The sequence below is a fragment of the Microsporum canis genome, genomic scaffold (assembly GCF_000151145.1).
Source record: "Microsporum canis CBS 113480 supercont1.3 genomic scaffold, whole genome shotgun sequence".
In the NCBI taxonomy this organism is placed as follows: Eukaryota; Fungi; Ascomycota; class Eurotiomycetes; order Onygenales; family Arthrodermataceae; genus Microsporum; species Microsporum canis.
Genome location: NW_003299167.1, coordinates 2527324 through 2542281, shown reverse-complemented (window position 1 = coordinate 2542281; position 14958 = coordinate 2527324). Strand labels below are relative to the sequence as shown.

The following is a 14958-nucleotide window of genomic DNA, read 5'->3' as shown; positions in this document are numbered from 1 at the left end:
GAACTCCTAGGATATCACAAAGAAACAAACTTACCAGGATGAAAAAGAAAGAATCACAATATAGTAGTGTGAAACATTTGAAAACGTCGTTCCCATCCTAAAGAACGAGGGTTCCATTCCTTGTCACTATCTGCAAACGCTTCTCGATTTCTAGTCTTGACACCATATTCCTTAATGCAGCAGATGAACGGCTTTGCAGAGACAGCATCTGTCCGTCCCGCATAGAATGCATCTATGTCTGCACTCTTTCGTTCCTCCAGATCACCCCAGAGAAGGAATAACTTTTCCCGAAGTCGGGCTAGCATCTCCGGGTTGTTATGTAAACTATATAGATACAAATTAGTTACATTAATATCAAGGGGATAAGACTGAGATCATGGCCACTTACTTCACGGCGTCCATCCTAAGAAGGAACTCTGCATCAGAACCAGAAACAAAGAGCGGCATTCGTTCTCGCGTTTGCCCCCGTGGGAGAGGCGGGGTGTTTGGACCACCGTCTTCAACAAGGAAACAAAATCGCCATTCCCATTTCCGGCGAGCATCAGGGTCATCATCGTCGGATGTGTCTCCTCCGTCTGGGGAACGTATTGCGTTGTCTAAGTTATACAAGACGGAAAAATCCTCTAAGCTGTGTGGAAAGAAGTCGACCACACGGACGGATGAGCGGTAACAAACGTTTTGGAAAGGTAGCTGAAATTCGACACCGTCAGGACCCCTGAATGTATGAGTATCGGGATCTAAGATGTCTCTGATCAGTCGGCAAGGCTTGGCTGTGTATGATGCTCGTACTGTAAATGCATGTTAGATTGATCAATGATGATACATGTAGGTCTGGGCAATCCATACTATGAGGGTTAAGCTCATCTCTTGTAGTACGAACCGGACGGGAGAGTTCTGGCTGATCTAAATGCTTCTCCGTCCTTCTTTTTTCCTTCTCTTTTTTCTGTTTAGTTTCCGGTGTACTCCGTTTCTTCCTCTCCTTGGGCAGCTTTTGTGTACTATCTTCCTCCTCTCCCAATGCACTGGGGAGTTCTGTGCGTAACTTTCGCCAATAGGCTTGTTTCCGTTCCACTAGCTCTCTGACATGGGCATCAGTGTCGTGGTCGTTGATGACATATACCTGGACCTTGTTAGGGTAAGTCTTATCAGTATGAAGAGCCCCTTCCATCCGACCGGAATACCTGTCCATTTTGAGATGGACATTGCACAGCGAGACATAGTCATCCACCTTGACTTTTTCCCGAGCAAAGCTAGCGTGAGGATCCCAGAGGGTGACCTGGATGGTCATCGTGCCAAACGGCCCAGGCCATTGTCTACTTCCCTGGGCATTTATGTAGCGATACTCGTGGTCATCATCTCTTTTGGTGGGAAGGGTATAATTGAACAGGTTTTTGTTGGAGGTGTAGTCGGTGACGTAGAGCAGGAATTTATCATTTTCCATGAACGTTTTAACCACCTGGCCAGTAATATCAACAAAGGAGGAAAACGCAGCATCCTTGAGCAGGCAAAACTTGCGGCTCGGAAGACCTGTCGTCGCCTCATGGCTTAGAGTATGCTGCCTTCGAGGAATTGAAGCCTCGCTCTGCTGGCTCCGAGAAGTACCTTGCGTAGAGCCGCTGTTGAGCAACCACAACGCATATTTTTTCTCCTCTGCAGTGGGACCAGAGGTACCAGGCTTGTTCTTGACCAGATACACGGCTGACCGGCCCTGTCTCCTCCACAGACTCCAGCAGACGTTGTCAACATGCGAAGACACACACATACGGGCTCCTCTGACAATACTAGGCTGGTTTATAGCAGTGTCAAAAACGATACACACATATATATAGCGTGAAAACCAACCTTGATGTTCCGCAGCAGAATCACATCCCCTTCTTCTGGTGCCGGGAGATGTTCCTGGCGCTCATGGAAGTATTTCACCTTGAGTCCTCTCCATGGCTCAGAGGCAAGATCGCTGTCCTTGACCGTAAAGGTACACATGTAGGACGCGCCGGCCGTTGGAGCCGGCCTGAGAGCGTCCACCACGACGGCGATGACACTGACCGGCCCATACGACTTGGACTGCGCAGTAGCAACAACATCGAAGCCATGAGGTGGCTGCATCCTCTATCGGTATATCAACAGCTTGCTTGAGTTCTCGTTCGTGGTATATTGTAGTTACTGTAACTTCGAGTCAACCATGGTAGAAACGCAGCCAGACAACCATTCAGATGGGTTTCTGACTCGTCTAAAATCTCAATTCCTCGTTTGTGTGTCTCTTCTTCTTGATCTTTCGATCATCTCTTCAGTCTTTCATCTTGCTGCAACGAGTGCGCGGTTAGAAGCAGATGTTAGAGCCAAGCCAAAAGCCCACCTAAAAAAAAACCATCAACAAACCCACCATCGACCAAAACATCTTCTTTTAACACACCAAACTTCCCACGCTGCAAACGCTCTCTCTACCACCTACTTTTTCTCTTTCTCTCTCTCTCAACGATATCTGGCTGTGGGTTAGCTCTCTTTGAGGCTGTTCGTCCTCTCTCTTCTCTTCTTCACGCTGACTTCTTATCTGACTCGCGCTTCAGGCTCGAACATCTGTAACAGGGACAGCCCCTCACCACCAAAAAAAAACTAGCTGTGTGAATCGATATCAAGCCGCCAACATGGCTGAACGCTACATCCCCGAGCATCGTCGTACCCAGTTCAAGGCAAAGGGCACCTTTAAGCAGGATGAGCTCCGTCGTCGCCGTGAGGAACAGCAGGTCGAGATCCGCAAGCAGAAGAGAGAAGAGAATCTCGCCAAACGAAGAGGCATCGGCACTCGCGAGGGTGGAATAGGGGTCGGTGATGGCCGCATGCCTGAAGACAGCGACGATGAACCTGGTCCTATCGAAACTGAGGTATGCTTGCGTTCATTTTCATACCTCTGTCCTCTCTCTGGCGCTCGACTTTTTCCATGACACCACTGCGATGGGGGGCTATATCATTATTGACATTGCTACTGCTACTGCTGCTACTATTGCAATTATTCTATTTGCAAGACTAACTGATGTATTCCGGTATAGTTGGATGCGGATCTTCCAGAGATGGTCAAAGGTGTGTTTTCAGACCAGATTGAACTGCAGATTCAGTCCACCACCAAGTTCAGAAAACTGCTCTCCAAGGAGAGGAATCCCCCAATTGAACGTGTTATCGAAACCGGCGTGGTCAGCCGCTTTGTCGAATTCCTACGATCCCCCCATACTCTTGTCCAGTTCGAAGCTGCCTGGGCTCTGACCAACATCGCCTCTGGATCGGCGCAGCAGACCCAGGTAGTCATCGAAGCCGGAGCTGTCCCCATATTCGTTGAGCTCCTCAGCAGCCATGAGCCTGATGTACGGGAGCAGGCTGTCTGGGCGCTTGGAAATATTGCTGGTGACAGCCCGCAATGCCGTGACTTCGTCCTCGGTGCCGGTGCTCTTCGTCCTCTCCTCACCTTGCTCGGTGATGGTAGAAAGCTGACCATGCTTCGCAATGCCACCTGGACCCTGAGCAATTTCTGCAGAGGAAAGACTCCCCAGCCAGACTGGCCTACCGTACGTGAACCTCTGGCCCTTCATTTATAACTGTTTGGACACTCTGTAGTGGCAATGTTTTTTTACTAACAACCACCCCTAGATCGCCCCAGCTCTTCCAATCTTGTCGAAGCTCATCTACATGCTCGATGACGAAGTGCTTATCGATGCCTGTTGGGCCATCTCTTATCTCTCTGATGGCCCCAACGACAAGATCCAGGCCGTTATCGAGGCCGGTATTCCCCGCCGTTTGGTAGAGCTCTTGATGCATGCTTCCACATCGGTCCAGACCCCCGCCCTACGGTCGGTGGGCAATATTGTCACCGGAGACGATATCCAGACCCAAGTCATCATCAACTGCGGTGCCCTCACTGCTCTGCTTTCACTTTTGAGCTCAAATAAGGATGGTATCCGCAAAGAGGCTTGCTGGACCATCTCCAACATCACCGCTGGCAACCCAACACAGATTCAGGCCGTCATCGACGCCAATATAATCCCTCCACTGATTCACTTGCTCTCTCACGGAGACTTCAAGACCCGCAAGGAGGCCTGCTGGGCCATCTCCAACGCAACCTCCGGTGGTCTTCAGAAGCCAGATCAGATCCGGTACCTTGTTTCCCAAGGATGCATCAAGCCCCTCTGCGATCTCCTCTCCTGTCCAGACAACAAGATCATCCAGGTCGCTCTCGATGGTCTAGAAAACATCCTCAAGGTTGGCGAGATGGACAAGGAGGCTGGCCAGGGTCCCGAAGCCAACATCAACCGATACGCTCTCTTCATTGAAGAGGCCGGTGGCATGGAAAAGATCCACGATAGCCAGAACAATGCCAACGAGGAGATCTACATGAAGGCATACAACATCATCGAGAAATACTTCTCGGATGATGATGAAGCCGGTGCTGATATTGATGAGCTTGCGCCCCAGCAAACCCAGACCGGGTTTGCCCTTGGCACCAACCAGCAGTCTACTGGCACCTTCAACTTTGCCAATGGCGACTCCATGGATATGTAAAAGACATAGTCGACCATCCTGTTGGCGAATATTTCGTTTTCCTCCCTAGCTCTCGACGGAGTCCTACCATCAGCAGAAATGATATTTATGTTCCCCCCCTTTTTTTTCCCATCTGCTACCGTCCTGAAATCTATCTCCCTGCATCATTTTCCTCCTGATCCTTTTCCCCAGTCATATTATTTCCATATTATCCCCCTCGTCATTGATTCCCTTTTCTTTACCTTTGTAATGAACGTTATATCATGATACACAAGATTCACAGTCATGTAACCCCCAAATGTCTTTTGGTATTTCTTTGCATCAACATCTTCCCCTAGCAGGTTTCATTCATACAGGCGTCGTTTTTCTTTTTTTTCCCCATTCCATTTTCCGCAACTTTCTTCCTCCCTTTCTTCCCCATATTTCTACCACAAACCCCAGTTCTTAAACTCGAGATTGCCTTCTGAGTGTATTTACCAAAAATCTTTTTCTAAGGCAAAATGTGGATTTTCCCCCACCTGCTTGTCCCTTTTGTTCTCGCTCTTCTTCACCGTTCGCAGTGTCTCTTCTCGTATTCCAACCCTTCATCCCTAACCCCAGAGCCCAGGTCTAGCCCAACGCAGCCACCCAAAGCTGTGTTTATATCATCTTGTCAGCCCAAAGCACCCTATTGCAAACAGAACAAGATGGCAGCAGATTACTATATTCATCCCTCCGTGTTCCGATTATAATAACTTCGCCACTCGATGGCGAAACTGGTTTACCTCCCACCCCCCTTATATTCCGCCCTTATGTCTTGATCTTTGGTATCGATGATACCACTCAGCCCCTTTTTGCTCCCTAAAAAAAAATTAACAGCGTGTAGTGGAGATGCTAGTTGATTCAATAAATGCTGGAAAGTTCATCACTAAATCACCTGCCTAGTAGTTATGAGAATGGATGTTCGGTAAAGATAGTGGTACATAATGCTGCCATCCCGTCTACTGGTACTAACTCCAAGAATACACGTAACATGAGCCAATTATATCCGAAGTATTCCAGAAGCATATAGTCATAGTGCCTGTAAAATGGCATCACACATCTTTACTACCTTCTCTTCTTCAAGACGACGCCCGACTAGCTGAAGGCTGACAGGCATTCCGTGGATAACACCAGGGTTATCTATATCTATTATCAGCAAGGTATAAGAATAGGGCAGCAAGAGAAGAACATACATTCACTCTGTACCAAGGAGTCCTCCTTGCTCAATGGCACCTCTCCAGCAGCATATACATCAACCTCCTTGTCAACAATCACATTGCAAGGAAATGATATGCAGGGGTAGTCCAGAATGTTAAATACACCTGTGTAAGCAACGTGTCTGAATTTAGAGTGTTCGACAGCAGCAAACGGTGCTGTTGGGGCTGGATTTGCATTAACGTCAGTCGGCATACAGCTCTCTAAGACGCAATGGTATGAGCGTACCTAATATGGCGTCAAGGTCTAAAGCGTTCCATCGATCCAAGTAGTCCTTCTGCAGTGTATTTCGCTCCTTGTGGAGCTGCCATAGGTTATATACGCCATGGTCGACTGCACGGCCATATCGTTCCATCTCTGGACGAATAGGCTCATCAGACATGGCAAGTAGCTTTTCAACCGATTTCCCGCCATCAGAGAGGAAGAAACGGTCCTATTAGGGGTGATGTTAGGTAGGGCTTGTGTAGAAGATCGTATGTTCTAGATAACCGTACCAGGATATCAGCAGCTTGCGCATGACCTATCGGTGTCCAATCGACAACTTCGTGCCCTGCCAGCCTTAACTTCTCTGCGGTTTCTTTCAAAGCTCGTCTGACGGGAGGAGTTGGTCGGACCATGCCATCATTCCACAGCATGCCGATTTTCAAACTCCTCTTGATCTCGACTTGTCTCCAGGGGATAGGGAGACACTTGGGATCGGTCATCCAGGGCTGAGAGCCGACGACCGCTTCCGCCCAGATAGAGATGGAGCGTAAGTCTCGTGCCATAGGCCCGTTGACGCTAGTAACAGATTCTTGTCCCGCGAGGCCCGATTTGGTCTGGAAGTTGGGGAAACGGCCAAAGGAAGGTTTAAGGGTGAAGATACCAGTGAGAGCAGCGGGTATACGCAGAGAACCACCTGGATGTGTGTGATTTAGCCTTGTTGGATTTGATGAGAGACAGGTAGTGAAGACACTAACCAATATCAGTTCCAACACCTAGGGGGCTTCCACCAAATGCGATCAAGGCTGACTCGCCACCGGACGAGCCTCCAGACGAGGTAAAGCGGTTAAAGGGGTTAGTAGTCCGACCAAAGACGTTGTTCACCGTCTCTGCAATCATCATAGCCGTAGGCACATTCGTCTTAACATAGAGCACAGCGCCAGCCTTCCTCAGCAGATCGACCAGGGTACTGTTATACGTCGCCGGCTGGCCGACCCAAGCAGTGAACCCGAGCGTGGAGTCTTTACCCACGATGTTGAAGTTATCCTTTATGGAGACCGGGAGGCCATGTAGCGGTCCCAACGGTTTGCCAGTAGTGGCGAGATGGGTATCAAGGGCCTGAGCAGTCTTGATGGCCTCAAGGAACATAATCTCTGAGAGACAGTTTGTCTGGCATATCACGTTAGTCCGGATATCTCTCTCCTTTGGGAATATGGGAAGATACAAGCTGGTGAGCAGCGGCGGCCCTTTTGCAGAACGCACGAGCAACCGACTCGGCCGTCCAGGCCCCTGAAGTCGTCTTCTCGAGGATGACGGCCGCTGGAGAAGAAGTAATTTCGAGTTCTGTCCTGCCGAACCATCCAGAGGTTTCAGGCCAGGCTGAGACGTCTTGCTGTGAGTCTGGCGGCAGGATGTCTGCATCAATCATCCATTCCGGGGGAATCGAGGCGAGCAAGGCCTCTTGCTTTGCGGCACTGATGGCCTGCCACTGCGTCTTTGTCATGGTAAGTGTTTTTCTATTATACTAGTAATCTTCTAACAACGTCCGTCCAAAACAGCCCGTCCATACTTATAGCCACCAGCCCGTCGGTAAAACCGTTATGAGGGGGCTGAGATGGAACTAGTGTAACTGGCTGGCTCTCGTTAGCTGAACTCGGCCTCTTGTCCGCTACATGGACGCCATCAGCCATACGGATAACCCAAGGGCGTCTCTTCGGCGAAACGCCCGAGAGATCTATTATCTTTAGGATGACGACCTAGTTATACGAAGCATGCTCGTACAGTTATGCATTGTGCTAGTTATGTACACATATACAGCCACGACTTTTATATCTCCGAGAAAGCCATAAAAAGAGCTTCAACACGTTTCGCAAATAAGCAACTCAACTTTTCCTTGACCGAGACTAGAAATGATGCAGAATCAGACCGTAGACTCTTTTGAGTTCGCTGCTGATTCTTATACCATCCATGGATGGAGTTTGCTATGTGGTTTGCCGATGGAGAACTAGGGGTTATGTGGAGATCTAACCTTGAGAGGCTATATCGTCACTAGTTATCCAGGATGCTCTGCGAGGTCGAAGCATCTACAGCTACCATTGCCATCAGCATCGTGTTCAGGGTAGAGGCGTCGTAGCAGACTGCACCCAGCTCCTAGCACCCCGACCAGCCATCTTGATACACATCCTCAGCTTTCCGAGCTCCCCTTGACTCTTATCCCAGTGATACTCCAACGCCCGAGCATGACTCTCTTCCCCGAAAACCATGGCTTCACTGGACGTTAGGTCCGTCGCTCCTCCATCCCTGGCCACCCAAAAAGCCACTGTACTTCCTCGACGTGATCTCCGAGCCCAACCAACCATTCCCCAGCCAGTTACTCTACGGTAAAAGGGGCATGGGGCAAAAGGTGGAGGCGGAACAGATTCCGCACCATACGGGATGCTGCATGGAGATGTTCGTCCAATCACTTGCTCGCTGATGTGGAATCGGCACTTTGGAGGAGTGGAAGTGTGTATGCTTGCTGTGGTGATGCAGCTGGATGCTGGCGGGCACCAATGGACGTGGCCACCTTTTCTTACTTTCCGGGATAGACATATTAATATTCAAACAGGGCCGCCTCCTTTCCCCGAATTTTTTGGTCTCAAGAAGTCGAAGGTGCTGGTTATGCCAATGGTAGCTTGTTGAAGCGGTATTTTATAGTCTGCGCTTTTTATGAAAAGATGGCCGCCCACACGATAGTGATAGCTCTGGTGGCTATTGGTTACCTGCTCCTCAAGTACTTCAACAAGACCGATGTTGCCAAAGTCAAGAATCTCCCGGAGATACCTGGGGTTCCCATGTTCGGTAACCTCCTCCAGCTGGGAGACTCGCATGCCAAACGGGCGGCCGCCTGGGTGAAGCAGTATGGCCCGGTCTTCCAGGTTCGACTGGGCAACAGGGTGAGTGTGCTTCATGCAATTATAGTTAATGCAGAGGGCTAATTCGTAGAATACAGAGAGTGATCTTTGCCAACAGTTTCGACTCGGTCAAGTACCTGTGGATAACGCATCAGTCGTCCATGATCTCGCGCCCAAAGCTACACACATTCCACTCCGTCGTTTCTAGCTCGCAAGGGTTCACTATTGGAACATCGCCATGGGACGAGTCGTGCAAGAGACGCCGCAAAGCTGCTGCAACTGCGCTGAACCGCCCCGCAGTACAGTCTTATATGCCCATCATCGACCTAGAGTCAACCACAAGCATCAAGGAACTGCTGGCGGACAGCAAAGACGGGGCAGTCGATATCGACCCCAACCCTTACTTCCAGCGTTTCGCTCTGAACACCAGCCTAACTCTCAACTACGGTATCCGTATTGACGGCAGCATCGACGATGAGCTATTAAAGGAGATCGTCACGGTAGAGCGTGCGGTCAGCAATTTCAGAAGCACCAGCAACAACTGGCAGGACTATATTCCACTCCTACGTCTATGGCCTACCAGCAACACCCAGTCGATCGAATTTAGGGAGCGCCGGGACAGGTACATGAGCAAGTTGCTCGAGATGCTGACAGACCGTATAGCCAAGGGAACTGATAAACCGTGCATCACGGGTAACATCATCAAAGACCCTGAAGCAAAACTCAACGAAGGTGAGTCGAACACACATTCTCGAGGCCTCTTAAAAACGTTGCTAAACTGATTTGTGGGCTAAGCGGAGCGGAAATCCATTTGTTTGACCATGGTGTCCGCTGGTCTTGACACTGTCCCCGGAAACCTGATCATGGGCATCGCATACTTGGCCTCCGAGCACGGCCAGGAGATCCAGGCTCGTGCTTATGAAGAAATCATGAAGGTCTACCCGGACGGAGATGCGTGGGAGAAATGCCTTGTTGAGGAGAAAGTCCCTTACATCACAGCCCTGGTCAAAGAAGTCCTCCGCTTCTTCATCGTGATTCCCATCTGCCTTCCTCGTGTCAGTATCAAAGACATCACCTGGAAGGACTCAGTCATACCCGCCGGCACGACCTTTTTCATGGTAAGCATTCCCCTCTTTATCTTCCCCTTTACCACGTTAAACCAGGAAAGAAAACGCTAACCAATGAACATATAGAACGCGTACGCCGCCAACTACGACTCCAACCACTTCAAGGAGCCCTTCGCATTCCGACCAGAACGCTATCTCGATGTCTCTGATGGGGCGGGTACACCGCACTATGCATATGGCGCAGGCAGTCGTATGTGTGCCGGCTCACATCTCGCTAACCGGGAACTATTCACTGCATTCCTTCGTATAATCTCCGCTTTTACGATTGTTCCCGCCAAAGACAGGGCGGACGATCCCGTCCTCGATCCCATCGAGTGCACTGACAACAAGACCTCGCTCACTCTAGACCCTCGGCCGTTCAAGGTCGGGTTCAGGGTCCGTGATCGAGCAATGCTGGATAAATGGATCCGAGAATCGGACGAAAGAACGAAAGACTTGTAGATATCTTTTGGTTAGGGGATTGCTTCATGTATACACACACGAATAGTCAATATAAAATCGTCAAACCTTTTTAAGCTTAAATAAACTGCCAAGCAGGCAGCCTTCCAAGACTGTTGTGATGACTAATTTTTCGGAATATAAATGTTCCATGTAAGCATTATGTAATCCACTTTTCTCAAGATTTACGGACGAAATATATAGCTGCTATTGGCTAAGATGGCGTCCAATAGCCTGGCTTGCTTAATACACAAGAGGCGCCAACCAACCAGAAACACCACACAGTTGCTAAATATGAATTTAAAATATAATCACTGGCTAGTTATAAAGATTATAATGAATTACACGTGATGTGCTTAGGACTGATTCGAGTAATATCAAAATCTCATTGAGATCCTACACCAACATGAATTGACAAGAATCATATTTCTATCTCTTCAAGGGACTTTTTCCTGCCATGGTATTATTAGAGATTTACTATGTAAATACATAACTGGGTACTCTGTAACTACTGGCTCCCGCTGCCTTGAATACATGCAAAGTCTGCTTGGCTTGCCGCACGTCAGGAGCAGCTAACCAACTATGCAGCTAGCTCGTTCTCAAGGGCTCCTTGACCCTGCAAGCGACAGGCTTAACTACTCTCTCCCACGGGTTTTTGCTTCTGGTACAGACGAAGAGAACCCTCAAGTCTCCAGGATTCTGTCCCCTGGCCTGCAAAGAAGGGCGGGTGTCTCATTTTCTTTTAAGACACCCAAACCGGGATGGCAAGACTGTTTGTTGTACTACTACTATGTATGTATGTATGGCTACTATGTACACTTGTCCTTGTCACGATGCCTCCCGCTGCAGCTCAACCCTGGATCTCCTCTCAGCTTGCAGCAACTGCCTTGGTCATGCATACATCTGATTGGCAAAATGGTCGTTTTTCGTGTTACTTCTGCTGTATGTGCTGGGATGATAGATGATATATCCTGGTCCCCGAGCCGAACCCTTAACGGGCGATATGTTCCGCCAGTCGCATGTGCAGCCCATACGATGGACACCGCGTAATTTTATATGCAGCCAGCTTCTTGATATGGACTCCACATCCGATATCAGGAAGCTGGCTAGATTCATTTATGATGATTCTATCTTCCCTTTGGCCTGCTGTTCGTTCAATCAAGTTCAACGCCTTCTGGTCATTTTAACAGTGTGGAGGACAAGATATATAGGACATTACGATGAACGAGAAGACGACAACCAGCGAGGCCGTCTCGATAACTCCAACGGCTGAAGCCGAGCCGTTGGATGGTCATCCTAATTCAGAGGCTGAGAAACTGCTTCTTCGAAAATGTGACCTTCACGTTGTGCCAGTTCTTACCTTCTTGTTCCTACTTGCATTCATTGATCGAATAAATATTGGGAATGCTCGTCTACAGGGCCTGGAGGAGGATCTTAACATGACTGGCCGGGACTACAACATCGCCCTCTTGATATTCTTTATTCCATACATTCTCTGTGAGCTTCCCAGCAATTTGATCCTGAAGAAGGTGGCACCGTCGACCTGGATAAGCGGGATAATTGCAGCATGGGGTCAGTACTTCATCACAAACGAGAACCGCTCAGAGTGCAATATCATCTCGCTGACTGGTCGCATAGGAGTGGTTACTATTTGCCAGGGTGTCACTACAAGCTTTGCAGGCTTGGTGGTCTGCCGGTTCTTCTTGGGCATGTTTGAAGCTGGATTCTTCCCTGGTATTTTCATTCCTATAACCACTGAAAATGAAATTCAAATATTAACCAAAGCGCTTAGGATGCGTATACCTTATTTCCATGTACTACAGGCGGCATGAGCTACAGAAGCGAGTCAACTTCTTCTTCTCAGCAAGTATTATCGCCGGTGCTTTCAGTGGAGTAAGCTAGTTCCTCCATATATACTTATGATACCATTTTATCCCAAGGTGGATGCTAACGGCGTGGGTAAGCTACTTGCTTATGGAATTGCTCGTCTAGATGGAAAGGCAGGCTACGGCGGATGGCGCTGGATTTTCATAATCGAAGGCCTTGTCACGGTGGTATTCGCCCTTCTATCTAAACTCTTAATTGTGGATTGGCCTGAGACGGCCAAGTTCCTAACGGATGAAGAGCGAAAATTGCTCATTGCTCGCCTAGCCCTTGATAATAAAGGGGCACAAATGAACCGTCTAGATAGGCCAGCTTTGAAACGCTGCCTATTTGATATCAAGATCTATCTTGGGTGAGTTGTACAATATATACATACCCCCGATCATACCTGCATATACTCCAGGCCAGAAGAGACTCACATTTCCACTAGGATGGTCATGTACTTTGGAGCTGTGACCTCCGGGTATGCCACCGCTTTCTTCACACCTACCATTCTCCACCAGTTCGGCTGGGAACCCCTCAAAGCCCAGGTGATGAGTATCCCCATTTTTGTCGTTTCAACTGTCATCACACTGGCATTAGCATGGGTTTCCGACGCCTTACGCCACCGGTTTACTTTTACCATCTTAGGCTGCCTCATCGCAACCGTCGGTTATGTTTTGCTTATCTGCCAACAGCACGTCCCCGTCGGAGCTCGATACTTCGCCGTCTTTGCCATTACAATTGGCACCTTTATCACTCAACCCATTTGCGTGACTTGGCTCAACAATTGCATGGCGGGGCATTATAAACGGTCATTTTCCACGTCCTTCCAAGTTGCGTTTGGAAATTTTGGTGGTGTGGTTGCAAGCAATGTCTTCTTGGACTCGGAAAAGCCTCTATATCCGACTGGCTTTGGCACGACACTGGGGGCATTCTGGCTATGTGGAATAAGCTGCGTCGTGCTTCTATTTGTTCTCATTAGGGAAAATCGAATTCGTGATGCGGGAGGGCGAGATTACCGATTTCAACTTCCTGAGGATGAACTAAACAATCTCGGTGATGACCATCCTTCATTCAGGTTTTCCTATTGACGCAGTGAATAGAAGTCACATATATAGTGTTAAAAAATAAAGGCTAGAAATTTATTAACGGTGAAAACTCGAATGGACCGGCACTGTTTTAACTCCCAAGGCGATGAACTCCCATTTGACATTAAAATGGTTCATTAGCTATCTATACAGCCAAGTTGAACCGACGCAAAATCGTTGAAAATACATAAAACGAAACTGAGTACGAGCCTTATTAAATGTATGACCTCCTTAGAAGACGCTTCGTCAATATTGTTTCACATCCTATTCCCATGCAGAACCGTAACTCCCAACTCCACCCAACAAAAGAGGAAAAACGATAGAAGCTGCCTAAAGACTATTACATTCTTACTCTTCTTCCGAAGAGTTGGTGAGTGACAAGTAAGCAGTCCAGGCAATTCCTATCGACGAAACGAATGGCTAAATTTAAGTTAGCAGATTATGGAGGCGGAATGGCTTGGTGGAGCAGCTGACATACAATCTGGAACTGAATAGGAATCAGACGGAAGTTCATGATTTGAACGGCTGGCCAGAGCACAAAATTGGCCTTCAAAGTCGGAAGGTAAACGTCTTCGAATTTACGAGACAGAGCACGACGGCCACCGCCCTCTGCCACGGTCATGAATGTGAAGAAACATGCCAGACCTACTATGATTAGTGACCTTCATGGCTTCACAAGCCTCGACCACCCAGGAAAAAGGTGGGGGGAAGAGGGATAAATACCGATTGGAGCAAAAATAAGTTGGTCCATGGCAACACGCTTAAGAGCCGGAACGGTGGCATGGGCTTGGGTAACTGGGAATATGTGAGACAAGAATTTGAACCACCGGTGCTGAACAGGTGCCATGAAGAAGCCATATGCCATAAAGCGGGTGAGTCTCTCGAAGTCAAAGGGAGCAGGGCGTTTTCTGTAAAAATTTAGCTCCCCAACAGCCGGTGGTTTCTCCTTCTCGAGGTCTTGCAAATCGATCGAGATAAAGCTGGTTGTATCTCTGTGCTTTGGGAGCTCCTTGCATCTAACACTGATTGCAGATATAGACTGTGCAACTGTATCCGCTATTCCACCTAGAACCTATAGTATTCTCCATCAGTATGGCCGTGTCTCCTTATTTCATGCCAGATTGCCAAAAGGAGAATTGACATATCCTTACAGCATTTGTGACCATCGTCGTTAGAACTATCATGCTAACCGTTAGCCTCTTATCTTGGTCTCATAGAAGGAGGTAATGGCCAAGGGTTAGGGCATACCAGGGTTCTGAGCATAGTACGTGTTGAATTTAGCTATCAGCCTCATGGTCACGGCAATCTCGGTGAGGAATATAATGGCATGTAGCAATGGCTAGTCGTGAAGAAACGGTCAGTTCTAGAACAATATGAAAATACTACAGCGTCCATGATGTCTTCCGGAGTAGCGGGAAGCGCAAGAATATTGATCCAATAAAGGGTGCTAAAGTTTCAACTGACCACACGACCGTAGATATATCGACTATCCAAGGCCTTGAGCAGGCCCCATTTCGACTGGTTGGTCATAATGCCGGAGACCATCTTGGCCTTCCTTTGGATAAACCCCGTTATATAGATGGA

At 48.5% G+C, this 14958-nt stretch overlaps 6 protein-coding genes across 6 annotated transcripts; 3 read left to right on the top strand and 3 right to left on the bottom strand.

Moving 5' to 3' along the window:
* Positions 1-53: 53 nt before the first annotated feature.
* Positions 54-2103, bottom strand: MCYG_03817 (telomere-binding alpha subunit central domain-containing protein; the record flags this gene model as incomplete). The annotated part of the gene is made up of 4 exons (XM_002848265.1): positions 54-324; positions 389-788; positions 847-1786; positions 1843-2103. The coding sequence occupies 4 exons, from the start codon at positions 2101-2103 to the stop codon at positions 54-56; spliced, it is 1872 nt and encodes a 623-aa protein (XP_002848311.1).
* A 539-nt stretch (positions 2104-2642) lies between these two features.
* On the top strand, positions 2643-4545 carry MCYG_03816 (importin subunit alpha-1; the record flags this gene model as incomplete). Its single annotated transcript, XM_002848264.1, has 3 exons — positions 2643-2879; positions 3045-3554; positions 3637-4545. 3 exons carry the CDS (start codon positions 2643-2645, stop codon positions 4543-4545), a joined length of 1656 nt encoding a protein of 551 aa, XP_002848310.1.
* Positions 4546-5575: 1030 nt separating this feature from the next.
* On the bottom strand, positions 5576-7465 carry MCYG_03815 (fatty-acid amide hydrolase; the record flags this gene model as incomplete). Its single annotated transcript, XM_002848263.1, has 6 exons — positions 5576-5691; positions 5739-5918; positions 5989-6193; positions 6255-6658; positions 6720-7164; positions 7187-7465. 6 exons carry the CDS (start codon positions 7463-7465, stop codon positions 5576-5578), a joined length of 1629 nt encoding a protein of 542 aa, XP_002848309.1.
* A 1213-nt stretch (positions 7466-8678) lies between these two features.
* Positions 8679-10423, top strand: MCYG_03814 (cytochrome P450 2H2; the record flags this gene model as incomplete). The annotated part of the gene is made up of 4 exons (XM_002848262.1): positions 8679-8897; positions 8954-9587; positions 9651-9973; positions 10049-10423. 4 exons carry the CDS (start codon positions 8679-8681, stop codon positions 10421-10423), a joined length of 1551 nt encoding a protein of 516 aa, XP_002848308.1.
* Positions 10424-11640: 1217 nt separating this feature from the next.
* MCYG_03813 (conserved hypothetical protein) lies at positions 11641-13377 on the top strand (the record flags this gene model as incomplete). Its single annotated transcript, XM_002848261.1, has 4 exons — positions 11641-12154; positions 12213-12313; positions 12361-12656; positions 12735-13377. 4 exons carry the CDS (start codon positions 11641-11643, stop codon positions 13375-13377), a joined length of 1554 nt encoding a protein of 517 aa, XP_002848307.1.
* A 345-nt stretch (positions 13378-13722) lies between these two features.
* On the bottom strand, positions 13723-14904 carry MCYG_03812 (Mvp17/PMP22 family protein; the record flags this gene model as incomplete). Its single annotated transcript, XM_002848260.1, has 5 exons — positions 13723-13794; positions 13853-14019; positions 14098-14439; positions 14623-14713; positions 14839-14904. The coding sequence occupies 5 exons, from the start codon at positions 14902-14904 to the stop codon at positions 13723-13725; spliced, it is 738 nt and encodes a 245-aa protein (XP_002848306.1).
* Positions 14905-14958: the final 54 nt, after the last annotated feature.